This window comes from Vidua chalybeata, chromosome Z, assembly GCF_026979565.1.
Source record: "Vidua chalybeata isolate OUT-0048 chromosome Z, bVidCha1 merged haplotype, whole genome shotgun sequence".
NCBI lineage: Eukaryota > Metazoa > Chordata > Aves > Passeriformes > Viduidae > Vidua > Vidua chalybeata.
The window spans coordinates 22,921,215-22,937,410 of record NC_071570.1 but is presented as its reverse complement, the minus strand read 5'-3'; the positions used below and the strand labels follow the sequence as shown (position 1 = coordinate 22,937,410).

At 36.7% G+C, this 16,196-nt stretch overlaps 1 protein-coding gene across 17 annotated transcripts in view; it reads left to right on the top strand.

Moving 5' to 3' along the window:
* JAK2 (Janus kinase 2) overlaps positions 1–16,196 on the top strand; it is an 89,272-nt gene that overhangs the window by 47,514 nt on the left and 25,562 nt on the right. For 16 of the 17 annotated variants that reach the window (XR_008428516.1, XM_053931742.1, XM_053931740.1 and 13 more), the window contains 10 exons: positions 2,765–2,888; positions 3,676–3,793; positions 4,199–4,344; positions 5,508–5,829; positions 7,552–7,671; positions 10,099–10,256; positions 10,963–11,074; positions 12,633–12,819; positions 14,975–15,102; positions 15,590–15,724. Coding sequence is in view for 16 of the 17 variants with exons in the window: in XM_053931742.1 (XP_053787717.1) it covers positions 2,765–2,888; positions 3,676–3,793; positions 4,199–4,344; positions 5,508–5,829; positions 7,552–7,671; positions 10,099–10,256; positions 10,963–11,074; positions 12,633–12,819; positions 14,975–15,102; positions 15,590–15,724 (1,550 nt within the window). In the remaining variant the exon portion in view is untranslated. Of the gene's footprint in view, positions 1–2,764; positions 2,889–3,675; positions 3,794–4,198; positions 4,345–5,507; positions 5,830–7,551; positions 7,672–10,098; positions 10,257–10,962; positions 11,075–12,632; positions 12,820–14,974; positions 15,103–15,589; positions 15,725–16,196 lie in introns of those variants that run through there. The other variant, XM_053931755.1, reaches the window with a different exon arrangement.

The window sequence follows — 16,196 nt, the reverse complement described above, 5'->3', positions numbered from 1 at the left end:
CTTTTCAGTACCCATTGTGAATGGCTTTTATGATTTTACTTACATTCACTTATATTTACATTTCTCCTAAGTTTTTGCTATTGTTGACATATTTAGGCTTCAGCAGAAGACTTTTATTCCCCACTCCAATTTTTCAATTATCATTGTTTCTAGAGAAAACATTTCAATACTGCAGTTATCTTCACTTGAAAAGGCCATGCAGTTAATAGTGGTGGTAAGAATTACATGAAAAGAGAAGTTTCTGGCCTCTGCTTTTGTCAGATTTCTGTGGACAATTTTCAATACTCTATTTAATAAAGGGATTTGCTCTGTTTTATAATTGTTGAGCATTAAGTGTAGCAAAGCAAATGAATAGTTCTAAAGGGCAAGGGATAAAAAAAGTGAAACTCCTTTTCTTGAAAAATATGCATGATCTCTATGTTCTTAAATACTGCCAGTGAATGGTGTGAGTTACCATTCAGAACTATAAATGCCAAAGTATGAGGGATGGAAGAGTGCACAGTTTTCTTTTCATACAAAGGAAGACAGTGGCAGGGCTTAATATAAGTACTTCTGATTTGTAGGGTGAGTACCATAGTCATGTCTTGGTTAAAGTTTCAGCATGGCAATGATAGGATCTTGAAATACCTGTGGGGTTTTTGAGATGTGGGGTGGCATGGTGATTGTGGTGTTTGTAATGTATTTGGTCAAATACAGCAGCTTAGCATTTCAATTTAAGAATATGGTTTTGAAATGTTCAGTAAGCGTACATGGGATGGTTAGTAGTTTGGGTAATGTATTTGGGAGACTAGGTAGGTCTCACTAGCTATATAGTAAATATTCAGCATTGCCCTGAATGGTGTTTAGCATCTAGCAACAGTCATGAAACAGGCTAGTGATTCTCACGTACATTAGACTGTAATTGATCTGAAATTGTTTGGGATACAGACACCACACAGCTGTAAAACTGCTAAGTTAGTAACTGCTAAATTAAACTGCTTTATGGACAGCTGACATGTAGTATAGTATAGTTCATCCCACTTTACACATCAAATGAGAACCATGTTTAGTTGTATGGAGTAGGTGTCTTTTGAACTCCATAAAAAAATCCTCAAAACTTGGATGGATCAAATATGTTATATTGTGCCATGAATTTGCAGCATTTAGAATTACAGCCAATCTTTCAGTTTCTTATCCCTTCAGTTTTATTCCTGTGGGGGATTTGTTCATTTTGGTTTCCCTTTCATTACCTTATATAATGCTTTACATTTCTCTAGTTTCCTGTAAGTCTGTGACTCCTTTTCATAGAAAATCATATGTTAAGACCTGCAGCTCTGGTATGTTTTGTAGAGCTGTGATATAAGAAGGTATCAGATGATTAGCCTACAGATTTCAGCAGTTTAATCTTCACAAATATGCAATAGAACTCTAGTTCTTAGCCCTCTTACTAGACTCCTATAGAAGCAAACCCTTTTTTGTATCAAATTTAATAAGCTAGTTGCTGTTTAAGACTGAAGTATGTTTTATTCCAAAGGGTTATGTGGTTTTGTATGTGGAATTGGTTGGTTGTTTCTTCTGATTGTCTTACAAGCTGTTTAGATGTGATGAAAGAAATGTGGGGTCTGCCCCTTTCAGTAATTACCTAGATGTTGTTCAGAACAGAAAGAAATAAAGGATTTTTTTTTTCTCCTGGTTTCTTGTGAGAATTTCAATTACTTCATTCTAAGTCTTTGAGCAAGGATGTTGGTATTTTGCCTTTTCAGAGAATTCTGTTGTCTCATAAGGTAATTTAAAGTTACTTCTATTGTCTTTATCTGTTTGTTTTTCCATTATTTTTTTGCCTTCTTACCCCAAAGTATATTGCTTTAATGTTTTCTTTCGATATGACCTACTGTAACTTTGCCGGTTTTCATCCTATGCTCTGGCCTTTTGACCTGTGTCTTTTTCTGCCTTGAATATATGTGTCAATACTTGCAGTTCATCCTTTTGTGCTGTCAGTTTTCAGGCAGTTAACCTGTTTTCCAAATCTAACACTGGCATCACAGGGACACATAACACTGCAGTACAGTACAATGCTAAGTTGTAGGCCACATTTCAGCTGGGAGCATCAAAGTCAAATTAAAATTCTGGTGCTGCTGAAGAATTGGTGCTCAACTGATTTTTTAAGTTTCTGATTAAGTAGGATTGCTTGTCAGTTACCATTAGCATAATTCAAAGTTGTTGAGAGAAAAGAATATTTTCCAGTTCTGTTTCATTTTAACAGTATACGTTTGGGTTTGCTATAAACTTGAGTTACTAAAATGGAAATGGCTGGTGTTTGCCCTAGTCACTATAACTTTCTTTGTGTTGCTTTACTTGTAATTTTTAATCTGTCTAAAGTCTTAAAATCAATGCTTAGTCATAAAATCAATGCTCAAATCAAATGATCTGATTTTGGAAAGGCAGGGAAAAAATCTACTGTTGTAAGCTGTTTCTAAACTGAGAGGCTAAGAAGATATTTTATTAAATGCCATACAGAGAAAATCTGGTAATCTAACAGTAGGGTACAGGACAACAGGTGAACAGAGTCTTCAGTCAGATAACGTGAAGGAAAAATGGAAAATTTAACCAGCAAAGCAGCCTGCAGGTTATGGGATCGTGATTGCAGTGTTGTTGGCAATACTGATACCTGTGGCTGATAATAGTAGTGCACTGTGGCAATCTGCTGCTTTTGACCCACAACATTTAAAAAATATTTTGTGAAAACTGTTTCCTACTGATGTTTGCTTCTCTGCTCTTCATGTAGGTATCATGCCAGTATATCATAACATGTTTGCACTCATGAGTGAAACAGACAGAATGTGGTATCCCCCAAATCACATCTTCCATGTAGATGAAACAACCAGACTCATCTTAATTTATCGGATAAGGTAATCTAAATAAAATGTTGTACACTTTTCATGGTAAAACAAGGCTGTGAGAGAACACAACCAATATGATATTTAGTTGAAACTGTAGTTTCTCTTAGAAGTTATGGACAGATTGCTGGCATTTTCTGGAAAACAGGGAGCTAAAAGAATAAAAAATATTGAAGTGATTTGAATTATGTACTTTGTTAATTTTATCTATCCACTATGTTTACCAGTGTCAGATTGAAGAAACAAACAATAAAAATAAACTAAAAGTAAAAACCTTTTTTAATAATGATACATCTCATCTCCTCTGTGCTTGCCTGTTTGAAATAAGTAGCAGTTTCTGAAATGCAGAGTAAATTGTCCTGCATGGTCAGGCATGTTTCTGCAATACAACCATTTTTCGCTAACCTTAAAATTTAATGTGAACAACTAAAACTGTAGTCACAGTTTTCCTTTTGTAAATTGCTTAATTTATTTACATTATATAATTTGGTCTGAGTGTTTTTTGGGAACTGTTTCAAAAGAAACTAGAAGACGCTAATAAAATTCTCTGCATTCTGATTAGCGAGAATAACTTAGCAAAGGTTCTGATTCCTATCAGTACAGTTTATCACCTTGCTTGAATACTGTAGTACTTTAAAACTCCAGGAACTGGATCTGAAGCCTTCATTGAGTAACTGGGGTTTCATAGTGGTCCTCCAGATCAGCAGCACTAGTTAGATGTGTATGAGAGCAGTAATATCTGATGCTGGTAACCAAAATGTCTGTTTATTAACGTTTGCTTGAATTTATTTCCTATCAGGTTTTATTTTCCCCACTGGTATTGCAGTGGCAGCAACAGAGCATACCGGTATGGCATTCTTCGTGGCGCAGAAAGCCCCGTCCTTGACGATCTTGTCATGTCTTACCTATTCGCACAGGTATGATTTGCTCGCTTATTTTTAAATGCAGATTGGTGAGGGTTATTAGCATTTATTCCCTTTCCATCTTCTTTTAGTAACTCTGTGGGCTCTTGAAAGCTTGAAGTCCTCTCAAGCTGGAAATTAAATTCCATGTCCTATTATGTATTTGGAGAGATGAAGTTCAAAACAGTGCTTCTGAGCATGATAGCAGCTGGTGTTCCTTATGAATAAGTACATCTTTTTGTGGATGAAGTAGGTCATTCAGGCTTTAAAAAACCAAGCCAATAAAACCCCCTAAACAAACCAAACATAAACAATCAAACAACATAACAACAGCTCCCCTCAACAACTGCACCCCAAACCTCTATTCTTGTTAAGCAGCAGTGTACCAGGTTTCATTTGCTTTCTTGCATTCTTTCTCAGTGGCGAGCTGATTTTTTGGATGGATGGGTACAGATGCCTGTTACTCATGAAACACAAGAAGAATGCCTTGGAATGGCTGTTCTAGATATGATGAGAGTGGCCAAAGAAAAGGACCAAACCCCAATGGCTATTTACAATTCAGTCAGGTGATTCTGTAATTTGTAACTGCTTCACATCTATCTCATGCCTAAAGGTTGTATTTTTGCACGTTAGTGTCTAGGAGAAGGTGTTCAGCTGTTGGCAGTTGATGTATTGATGTAAAATAGTTACATAATTTTACCTGTTATGTAAACTAGAAATCAATAGAAAATTTGTGTCATGATGACCATTCAGGATTTGGAGACATGGATTTGATTCTCTTAATGAAAGTTAAGGCAGCAGCTTCTTATATTAGAAAATACGTAAGCAGTAATTTTAGGTGAGACACCTTCTGGATGTCATCAGATCCAAGCCCCTGTTCCTATCAGGGCCAAATTCAAAGTTAGATGAAGTGACTCAGGGCCTCATCCAGTCAAGTTCTGAAAATGTCCCATAATGTCCCCTGTAACTCTGTGCACCTTTGTCCTCTGCATTACCATGGTCATTGTGAAAGATTTTCTCTGTCCCTAATCAGTCTCCTCTGTGATACTGATAATCCTCTCTTTCACATTATTAAAAGACAATTAGTAGAACACTTGAGCCTAATTTCTCTAGGCTGAACAAATCAAGCACCCATATGCCTCTTCTCTCATGTCATGTGCTCCAGGCTCTTAACCATCTTGAGCAGATCTCTGCTAAACTTTCTTGAGTTTGTGAACTCTCTTGGGTGTATCAATACTATCTGTTTCTACTCCAGCTGAGTTAATTCTGTCTCTGACATAGAAACTTCAGTGACAACCAACCACAGTTTTGTATTCTACCACCTGCATTTTCAGCCAGGAAATCTGTCCTTTATCCATGTAGTTGCCATGCAGTATCCTCTTTACAATTTCTACACAAAACAAAGCAATTTTGTAACTACAACTACCTTACCTTAGAACTTCACTAATGCAAGAACAGACATCTTTGAATTTATGGAAAATGCATTATGTAGTTTGTTGCAATTGAGTGAGGGAAAAAATGGAAAATGGAAGAAGACAGGGGGTTTTATTTGAAAGAACATACTACAGATCTAAGAAAGGATCTTTGTTATGCTACAGTTGTAAAAATAACAGTACATTTAGAGGAAAAGGCGTTTTCAATATTGACTTGTTTAGCACAGAACTAATTATCTTTTCTGGATTTAATGGATAAAATGAGTAGGTTTTTTTGTCTGGTTTTGTATTCACAGCTACAAAATGTTTTTACCTAAGTGTGTGCGAGCAAAAATCCAAGACTACCACATTTTGACCCGAAAAAGAATAAGGTACAGGTTCCGCAAATTTATACAACAGTTTGGCCAATGCAAAGCTACTGCCAGAAATTTGAAACTTAAGTATCTCATAAATCTGGAAACCCTTCAGCCTGCCTTCTATTCAGAGGTTTTTGAAGTAAAAGAACCTGGTGGAGGTCCTTCTGGAGAGGAAAGTTTTGCAACCGTTGTAATAACTGGAAATGGTGGAATTCAGTGTTCAAGAGGAAAACTTAAAGATTGTGAGACACTTGGAGAGCAGGTAATTTTTAAAAATTATTTTAATAACTCTGCCATTTGTTATGGAACAGAGTAGTAAGCTTGTTTTAGAAGTCCTCATTTAACTCAAGCAAATTTGGTAGGCGACTTTTACTTCACAATGACATTTAAAAAATGTGGAAATGTAATGACGATGCCTCCAGGTGTAGATAAAATGCAGAAATTCCCCAAATCTTTGAAAGCAGGGATCTAAGAACTCCAAACAAGAGGCAAATTCTCCTATACCTCTTTCCTGCAGTTAGACATCTACCAACTACCATCTAAGTTAGCAAATTTAAAATTACATCTCTGTGATTGTGGAGTCCATATAGTCTTTCTTCAGGAATTAGGTGCTTAAAGGTTCCTATAAGTGCTAGTAATCACATACTGCTGCATATTATTTATCAGTATTATTTTGTGTGGGAGTATTATTGAGAGTGTGGGAGTTATCCAAAGGTAAAGTAAAGGCAGAGTGGGGTATGTGTGAGTTTTTCAAAATAAACACATTGGTTCGGTACTTTTGATTTGTAATATGTAGCAGACAAGACCAAAGTAAAAAAACTTGTATTTCTACAGTGTGCTGTAATAATTTGTAAAAATACTATATGCTAGTGGGTTTTTTCAATACTTAGCAAAAAATAAATCTGATTACATCCCCATATTTTTTGAAGTGTGGTGTTCTTTGAATATTTGTAGATTGACAATTACTTCATTCATAGTTGTTATGTATCAGCCCTATGCCTTCTCTGTTATGTATCAGCCCTCTGCCTTATTTAATTTTCCTGTAAATGCCAGTTGCTCTGGCAGGAGCCATCATAAATGTCAGATTCTGCAATTTCCAGTTTTAGGTGCACAAAGTGTACGCATACTATGCTGTTTGGGCTTGGCAACCAAGCCTTTAGTAAGCATAGTGTTTGAATAAATCATATTTTTTAATAAAGATTGCCAAATTATTTTTTCATAATTAAAAATATTACCATTCTATTATTGACAGACACTGCATATATTTTCACTGGTAAAGAAACTATTTGTTGCTTTTGAAAATTGAATGAATTAATATGGCTGCTTGTAAACATGATTGTAACTTGTTTCAGTAAACTTTAATGATGAATTGTCATTTAGATACTGAATTGAAAAATAATTTTTATTCAGATGTATGTAACGACATATGCAGAGTAGATTGTGAGGAAATTTGTTTTCCAAGTTTACATTTTCACCAACCAGATGAACAAGTAGATAGGACTGAGAAGATAGCCTTACACTTTTTCTTAATTTCAGCTACAGATTTGCAGCTTGTATCACTCTGAATGAAGTCATGACATTTTGTATTGTTAACAGGCTTTCTAAACCTGTTTAGTCAGGATGCAAATAATAAACTCCCAAAAAAACCTCTTCTCAAAAAAGTAATCAAAATGTTCCACTGTTCACAAAATACTACAAAGTGAAGAAATATCTACAATTATGAAAACCCAAGCCCATATGTGGATATTTCTGTTCATGGTTCCTGGATCTCTGTCTGTTCTTTAATTTGTGTTCCTAGTGATGAGTCTATAAAGAAAATACTTTCTTTGCTTGTAATGACTTGTTTAAGGTTTTATAATCCTCTTTGTTGTTGGCTTACAAGTTTGGAGTTGCAGAAGTTCCAATGCTGCAAATAGGTGAGGCTTTTTAATTGCCATTTATGTTATTACTGAAATTATATTATATTATATTATATTTGTTGCAGGATTTACAAACATACTGTGATTTTCCTGATATCATTGATGTCAGCATTAAACAGGCGAGCCAAGAAGGCTCCAGTGAGAGAAGAATTGTCACCATTCACAAACAAGACAGCAAGAATCTGGTCTGTTTACTTTGATTGCTGTTCTTTCAAAGAGATACTGCTTTGAGCAGGCTGTGTGATTGTTGTTCGCAAAGTATCGTATAATCCATGACAACATTAATTTAGCATGAGATAAAACTAAACACCTATCAGCAGTGTAAGAGGTGTTATCAGAGCACTAAAGGTCTTCTGCATTCAAAGCTATGTGCTTGGAATGAAATAGAAATAGATATTTATATCTGAGGAAAATTTCTGGTACACAGATTGGTTCTTTTGTTTATTAGTCTTAAACCTGAGTCCATGGTTTCAGTTCTCAAGTGTGCTGTTTCCATGGTGTCCTGATAAGCTGTCTGCTAGAGACCAACACATTGAAAAAGGCTTCAAAGTGCTCTGAAGAATGATGATACAAAATAACTATCAGGACAAAAATAATGTTACTGCTTTTACTATGTACAATTCTTTGAAGAAGATCTTAAGAAAGTATTTTATACCCAAATGTAAGAAGTTTTTTACTGAACTACAACCTTGCACTTGAGTCAGGCTTTCTAGCAGGTATAACTGTCACAGAGTTGTGGGGTGGGCTGACCCTGGCTGGGCACCCGGTGCCCACCAAATCTGCTCTAATAAATCCCCTCTTCAGCTTGAACAGATGAGAGAAAATGCAATGAAAGGCTTGTGTTGTGTCAGTCAAGATAAGGATAGATATCACTGTCGTATTAACTGTCATGGACAAAACAGAATTGACTCAGGGAAATTGATTGAATTTGTTTCAGAGTAGGGTAATGAGAATAAAAAATCCTAAAAACATATTCCCATCACCCCTCCCTTCTTCATGGGCCAGCTTTATTCCTTATTCTCTACCTCCTTCCCCTCAGCAGTGTAGAAGATTGAGAATCAGAGGTGTGGTCAGTTAATGGCATGTCCTTACCTCTCAGTCTTCCTCAGCTCATCCCCTGCTCCAGCAAGGGATCCCTCCAATGGTGGGCAGTCTTCCATGAACTTCTCCAATGCAAATTGTTTCCACAGGGTGCAGTTCTTCATGAACTGCTCCAGTGTTGGTCCCTTCAGCGAAGTGCAGTTCTCCACAGCAGGCTGCTCCACAGCTCCATAGTGGGTCATGGGGCCACAAGTTCTGCCAACAAATATGTTTCTGTGTAGGCTTCTCATGGGGTCACAGCCTCCTTGAAGCATATCCCCCTTCTGTGACATGAGGTTCTTCACAGGCTGCAGGGGGATGTCTGCTGCACCATGAATCTCCATGGGCTGCAGAGGCACAGCTGCCTCAACATGGTCTGCACCATGGGCTGCAGTTGTTTCCAGGTCCTCTTAAAAAGGAGTTTGAAGACTATAAATTCTTGACACTTACTCAAAAACACCAGCTCTTTTTATTGCTCTCTAGCAAAGACCTTGCCAAATTATTGTGTTCAGCTAAGTATGTCTCTGGTGTCACAGGCAAACACATACTAAAACCTGTTCTGTTGGGTTATACTACTGAATGAAATCTAGGGAGGCTCAGAAAATGCTTCTCTGTTTTTGTTTTATTTGCAGCAATTAATATGTTGTTGCAGATGAATGTAATTTTGCCCTGCTTTTATCTGTTAATCATACTGTGCATAAGACCTTTTTCACACACATTTTCCTTTGACCACACGATTTTTCTCCCTGCTCCTACCTACCTAGTGTACACTACCTAGTGCTACAGGTACTACAGGTACTACCTGTAGTGTACTGCAGGTACACTACCTAGTGTACCTGTCTTCATAGTAGTCAAAGGTCATCTTCTGTCTCTGATCCAGCTCAGGATGCCCATTTTTGCTGACTGGTAGCTAAGTTTTCAGGCAGGTACTTTCCTGGAGATTTTTCTTTTCTGCTTGAAGGCAGGCATATAAATCTTTGATAAATGAAGGCTTTTCTTTAGGGAAAAGAACAAGACTGTATTGGCAATGCAGTAGGTATCTGAATGTTGACTTGTATCTACTTGTTTTTCCCTTTCAAATGCTCTTTCATATTGGCATTTCTCTGCTGTTTCATCTCTTTAGCCAAAGGGGGGGGGTGGTTTTTAGGGCAGATTTCATAGAATCATGGAATGGTTGGAGCCAGGAGGGACTATAAAGATCATCTGGTTCCATCATCCCTGCCATGGGCTGGGACACAGTCCATTAGAGCAGATTGCTCAATAGCCTGTTCCAGGGATAAGGCATCCACAACTTATCTGTTTTCTTTGGTTTTGATTTGATCTTGAACACTGAACGATGCTATCAAGTTTTCAATAATAACAAGAAGGTAGAATGTACAAATATCAGTTAAAAACTGGTTTTATTCATGTCTTTAATGTGTGCATAAATGCATATCTTTTATAGCATTAGCATATCCAGGAATTTTTTGTTGCTTATTAAAAATTGAAATTCTTTCCCTCCCTGTCCCACATTGTTCTCTGCAATTGAACAGGAGGCTGAATTTCAGTCATTAAGAGAAGCTCTCTCCTTTGTATCATTAATTGATGGATATTACAGATTAACAGCGGATGCCCATCATTATCTCTGTAAAGAAGTAGCACCACCATCAGTCCTTGAAAATATCCAAAGCAACTGTCATGGACCAATTTTGTAAGTTTTTTTTTAAGTAATATGACAATTGGATATTGTTTTTGTAAGATGAACTTTAGTTGTCTGTGAACTGTAGTAGGCGTCTTAATTTTTTTTTATTGCGTTTGTGTAACATAAAATGCTTTATATTTTTCCTCTTATGCTTCACTTTGTAAAATACGGTGCCTTCTTGACATGTTATAAAAAATAAGTGGAAAGATCATTCCTTGTTATGGATAGAAATAGTGAGTTAGCAAGGCTTGTTTAAGAGGAAATTCGTTCTTATAATAATGAATGTTGTTTTATTTCAGCTCTTTTTTCTTGTTAGCCATTTTCCTGGTTAAACCCCCTTTTTCACCCACACAAATGTTTTGCTAATTTAAGCTTAATTGATAGGTAATTTTATTACAGCTTTTTTCATAATGCAGGTTGAAAATCATATAATAAGCTGTGGGGAATATACTTTTTTAGCCCTAAACATTTCTTATTGGATAAATAATTGTAATGGTTTAATATAAAAAAATTTTAATATGCTGCTCTCTACATAAACAATCACCCTATATATTGGAAAATAAAGGGCAAAGAGATTAACTTAAAGAAAGCTGTACAAAATTGCAAGTTTTAATTTTTGTTCTATTCGATATTTGTTAATATTGCTCATAACTCAACATCTTATATCTCTGTATTTTTCAATTATGCGATATTAAACATTTTCTTTTTACTGTAGCATGGACTTTGCTATCAGTAAACTGAAGAAGGCTGGTAATCAGACTGGTTTCTACGTCCTTCGTTGCAGTCCTAAAGATTTTAAAAAATACTTCCTTACCTTTGCTATAGAGGTTTGTATTCTGTTGTAGTGCCTATTTAATTTTTGTTGTGATATAAAAATGAGCCTGAGATGTTCAGTAAACAATTCTGAATTTTCCCTCCAGAATGTTTATCTAGTATGTATATTCTGTAGCTACTTTTGTCAGATGGGCCAACTTTCAGGGTCTTGTGAGAAACATCAGAGTTGATACAGCATTGCTAATGCACATGCCACATGCCTTGGAGACCAAGACAGGCTGAAGGAAGAGAGCTTAAGAGAGCTGGAGATAATTACATGGATCTTGAGACTGTGATGTTGGGATAAATGTTTGGGAGACGGAGCTGGAGTGATTTGATGGGTTTTCTATTTTTTTAACGTTCGGGGGTTTTTACTTGAGTTTTTTCCCTGGGTTTTCCACATACCTCCTCCCCCCAGCTGGGGCTTCATTAGATTAAGTATACAGCCTTTGACAATCTGAGAGTGCCTCCTTCACAGGTTCTTCTGGGTTTGGGTCTTGTCTTCAGAGAACCAGATGTACCTCTTCTCTCTGACATTGCAGCTAGTGATAATATAATGATTTATTATTGCTGTTAAATAATTTCATGATCTTGTTTCAAGAATGGATTTCTCTTTAATTACATCAGCAGAGCTACCTTTGTGCTTTTAGTTAGGGAAGATAATACAAGAATTTTCCTGCTGGTATACAGCAGGCTAGCAAGTTTGAGGTAGCAAGCTACCTGTCAGAGATAGGTACATTTCTGAAAATTACCAAGTAATGTGGATGTAGGAATGAGAAACGTTATGTCCAGTCAATGAACTATGTTTGGTAGGGAATTTTGTAGGCAAAGAAATCAGTTCATGAACAAGCTTAGAGAGGTAAAATTGAGAGTCAAAGTTGTAAGGGAAGACTACCATTGCCTTTAAGTGACTTTGCCACAGCTTTTTTTTCTTTTTCTGGGTGTTGTGCAAGTCATTGGAAGACTTTTTGTATTCAGAATTTGTTGGGACATTTCCTGCAGGATTGAGATACAGGACCACAAAAGCACTATTAGGAGTTCATCTTGTTTAAAAATGTTTAATGGTATCTTTTCAAGAGTCATTGTGAAAAGAATTCAGTGCATATTAAAAATACATGTTAGGAAGCAATTTCTTAGAATTGAGCTGGAGATGACACAAAAGCAGAACTACAGCTGAGATTTCCAAATGCCTGCCAAACAAACATGGAGTATAAGCATTAGAGCTATTGCTTCCAACAAAATTTTGTTTTGATGTAACCCCATCAGGGCGAATAAGCTTTCCTTAATAGCTCTGAAGGATTTTTCCTAGGATCCATTATCTGTTTTCTCAGCTCCATCTTTTCAGATTTCATTAACAGTTGTTTTTCTCTAGCATCAACATGCTAGTTCCAGTGATGGGAGTTAGTCATGTTTTCTCAGAATCCATATTACATAGTGAGAACAAAATAACAAATTATGATCATATTTTCCTGAAGCATCCTTTCTTTAATTAGTAGAGTGCTATACATTTAGATAAGCTTTCAAATATTAAATACTAATCAATTTCATTTTTCATGGAAAAATTTTCTGCAGCGTGACAGCACTACAGAGTATAAGCACTGTTTAATTACAAAGAATGAGAACGGAGAATATAATCTTAGTGGAACCAAGAGAAGTTTTAGTAATCTTAAGGATCTCTTGACCTGTTACCAGACAGAAACTGTCCGTTCAGACAGCATAATTTTCCAGTTCATCAAATGCTGTCCTCCAAAACCAAAAGGTAAGAGAAAGATTATTTCTAAGCAGAAAGTTTTCTGTTTTCTAAATTAAAAACTTAAAAATAAGGTAATACTAAATGACTCTCAGGTAGATGCATGATACAAAACTGGGAGGAAGTATTGGTGCTCTTGAAGTCAGGGAGGCCCTTTGAAGAGACCTCAGAAAATTAGAGAATGGGGCAATCACCAACAATATGAAGTTTCATATGAAGGAAAATGTCAGATTCTGAAGCTGGGGTGCGGTAACCCTGGATGTACAGGCAGATTGGAGAAATGAGTTGCTGGAGAACAGTGCCATGGAAAGGGACTTGGAGGTCCTGGTCTGTGGCAAGCTGAACAGGAGTCAGCAGTGCCCTGGCAGCCAGGAGACCCAAGCGTGGCCTGTGGGACATCAGGCACAGCATGGCCAGCTGGGCATGGGAGGGGATTGTTGCTCTGCTCTGCACTGGGGCGGCCTCACCTCGAGTGCTGGGGGCAGTTCTGGGTGCCACAGTAAAGGAAATATAAAACTACTGGAGAGTGTCCAAAGGAGGGCGGTGAGGATGACGAAGGGTTTGGAAGAGAAGCTGTATGAGGAGTGGCTGAAGTCACTTTTTCTGTTCAGCCTGGAGAAGAAGAGAGTAGGAGACACCTCATTGTAGTTAAAACTTCCTCATGAGGGGAAGGGGAAGGGCAGGCACTGATCTCTTCTCTGTGGTGACCAGTGACAGGACCCAAGGGAATGCCCTGAATCTGTACAAGGGGAGGTTTAGGCTGGGTATTAGAAAAAGCTTTCTTACCCAGAGGGTGGCTGAGCACTGGAAGAGGCTCCCCAGGGCAGTGGTCACAGCACTAACCTGAGAGAGTTCAGGAAGTGTTTGGACAATGGTCTCAAGCACATGGTGTGACTCTTGGGGATGGTCCTGTGCAGGGCTAGGAGTTGGACTTGATAATCCTTGTGGGTCCCCCCCAAGTCAAAATATTTTGTGATTCCGTGATACATTTGTGTGAGGTTTTTTTAATTTCACTGACCTATTTATTCATCTTTGTCATAGTTTTCAGTCACAGTGTCTGCAAAATTTTGGTGTAAGATAGTCTTCCAGAAGTAATCATGGTAACCAGTTTCATGATTAGAAGCAAAACTGGTTTCTTAATTGCAGTGGATTGTGTGCAGCAGCATTTCTTCTTACATAAAGTGTTTTCATGTCTTGAGAAGGAAAGAGCTACTAAATGAATTATTTATCACTGAGAATACTTCCATAGGCAATGGAACCAACAATGTCAATTAATTTCTGTCATTGTTGGTCTTAGCTGAGTTATGCCAAGTCTGCAGTGTGGTTTCAGCTCTTTTTTAACACTGAAAAAGTACACATGGAATAGGGCTTCTGTCTGAGGACAGGGTTTTTCTTGCATTTGCATTTAATTTTTTTGCCTATCTTTGATACTCATATCTTTCTCCTTTAGGAAATCTTTAAATATCTGCCCTTCCAAGTAGTAATACATACAGTTAATATTAGTCTTTGTCTCTATCAAAGTTCCTATTTAAAGACAAACTTGCCAGAACAGACTATATGATAGAACTTTTACTTCTCTCAAATTTGATTGAAAATAGCCAATGGATTCAAAACCTTAGAAAAGATGTAACAAGTAAATATGTGTGCACATTATAGAGAATATTTTTTTTTACATTATTCCATTAAAATCAAAAATTTATATGCACCAGAATGATACATTATTGAATAAATATTGTCATGGATGTGAGCAGATACCCACAAAGACCTCTTTTCAGATTTAGTTTTAGTATCAGACTTGCTCTACTTTGTATTATAAAAGAAGGTAATTTACATCCCCTTTTCCATACCAAATTGTTATTACAAATAGTGCAGCAGTTAAAATGCAAAAGGAGGTAGGAATATTTTCAGAATGTTTGTCAAAAGTAGGAATACTTAAGAAACATAAAACTCATGAGTGAACCTAGATGATTTTGCTGATTAGAAGATATCAGACTTTGATTTCAGTTAAATACTCTGTGGTTTTTTAAATACACTGATCTCAATGTGGTATCTTGTTCGTATTGAATTAGGAGCCCCTCATTAGTAATCCTTCTGAAACGATATTGGTTTAGTTTTATATTTTACAAATTTACTTTGGTTTTCCTTTCCCTCTTTCTTCTCACAGATAAATCAAATCTCCTAGTCTTCAGAAGCAATAGCATTTCTGATGTACCTTCATCACCTATGCTACAGAGACACAATAATGTCAATCAAATGGTCTTTCACAAAATCCGTAATGAGGACTTGATATTCGTAAGTCCGTTTGTTGCTTTTTCTACTGCAGATGTTGGGTTTAATATGCACCAAGTTTTAAAAAATGTGTGTTTAAAAGAATCTTATTTGACTTAGGAGATTTTGCTGTAATCTTTCCTTAGAGTTGTGGAAAAGAATTTATTTTATTTTTCAGTAATGCAAATAACTATTTTTTTATAATTAAATGTTTTGACTGCAATAACAGATATTTGGTTCTAGAGATATCTAAATACATATTTAATGGAATTTCTTCCTCTCTGTTTCTTGCAGCAAGTTATTTACTGAGATTCTTGAGTAGTCAATAAAAAACAAGCAAAAACTTATGTTTCTGATATAGTTGCCTCCTTTCCTTCTCAGCTGGGCTCTACAGCCAGCACACCTCTAAAGACATGCATATGCTTATGTAGGGGGCAGTTTCTAAAGATGTCTTTTAAAACAGGCAGATATTTTTGATTTTTTTTCTATCTGTATCCTTCCTTCCTTTTAGGAGGAAAGTCTTGGACAGGGCACATTTACTAAGATTTTCAAAGGTGTAAGGAAAGAAGTGGGAGACTATGGCCAGCTCCATCAAACTGAAGTTCTTTTAAAGGTGCTGGATAAAGTGCACAGAAACTACTCTGAGGTTGGTATGATTATTGACTGTTATATAACATTTCTCCATGCTATGTTGAGCATTACTCTTCTTCTTTCAATCAGCATTACCCATTTACTTCATAAATGAGTATTTGTGTGGTAGAGGGTTGTATGTTGAACCAAGCTCATGCATAGATTTGTGACACTGGTAGTATGGATTTGAGACTGGCTTTGGGAAGTATACCTATGTACTTTATTTCCCCTGTTCCCACCACCTGTGAGAGAATTCAGAACTACCCACTGAAAACAGGAGAACAGGTCATTTATACAATTAAAGTATCAGAGGAGGGGTGGTATGGCCACAGGATTGTCTTACCCAGTAAATTCATTATTTACAGACAAGGGACTATCTGTGGAAAAACACTTCCTGTGGGTAGACTGTCTTCAGACTTTTCAATAAAATCAAGTAATCAGAAGTATTTATATATGAGAAAAACTTGCCATACATGGATACACCCATA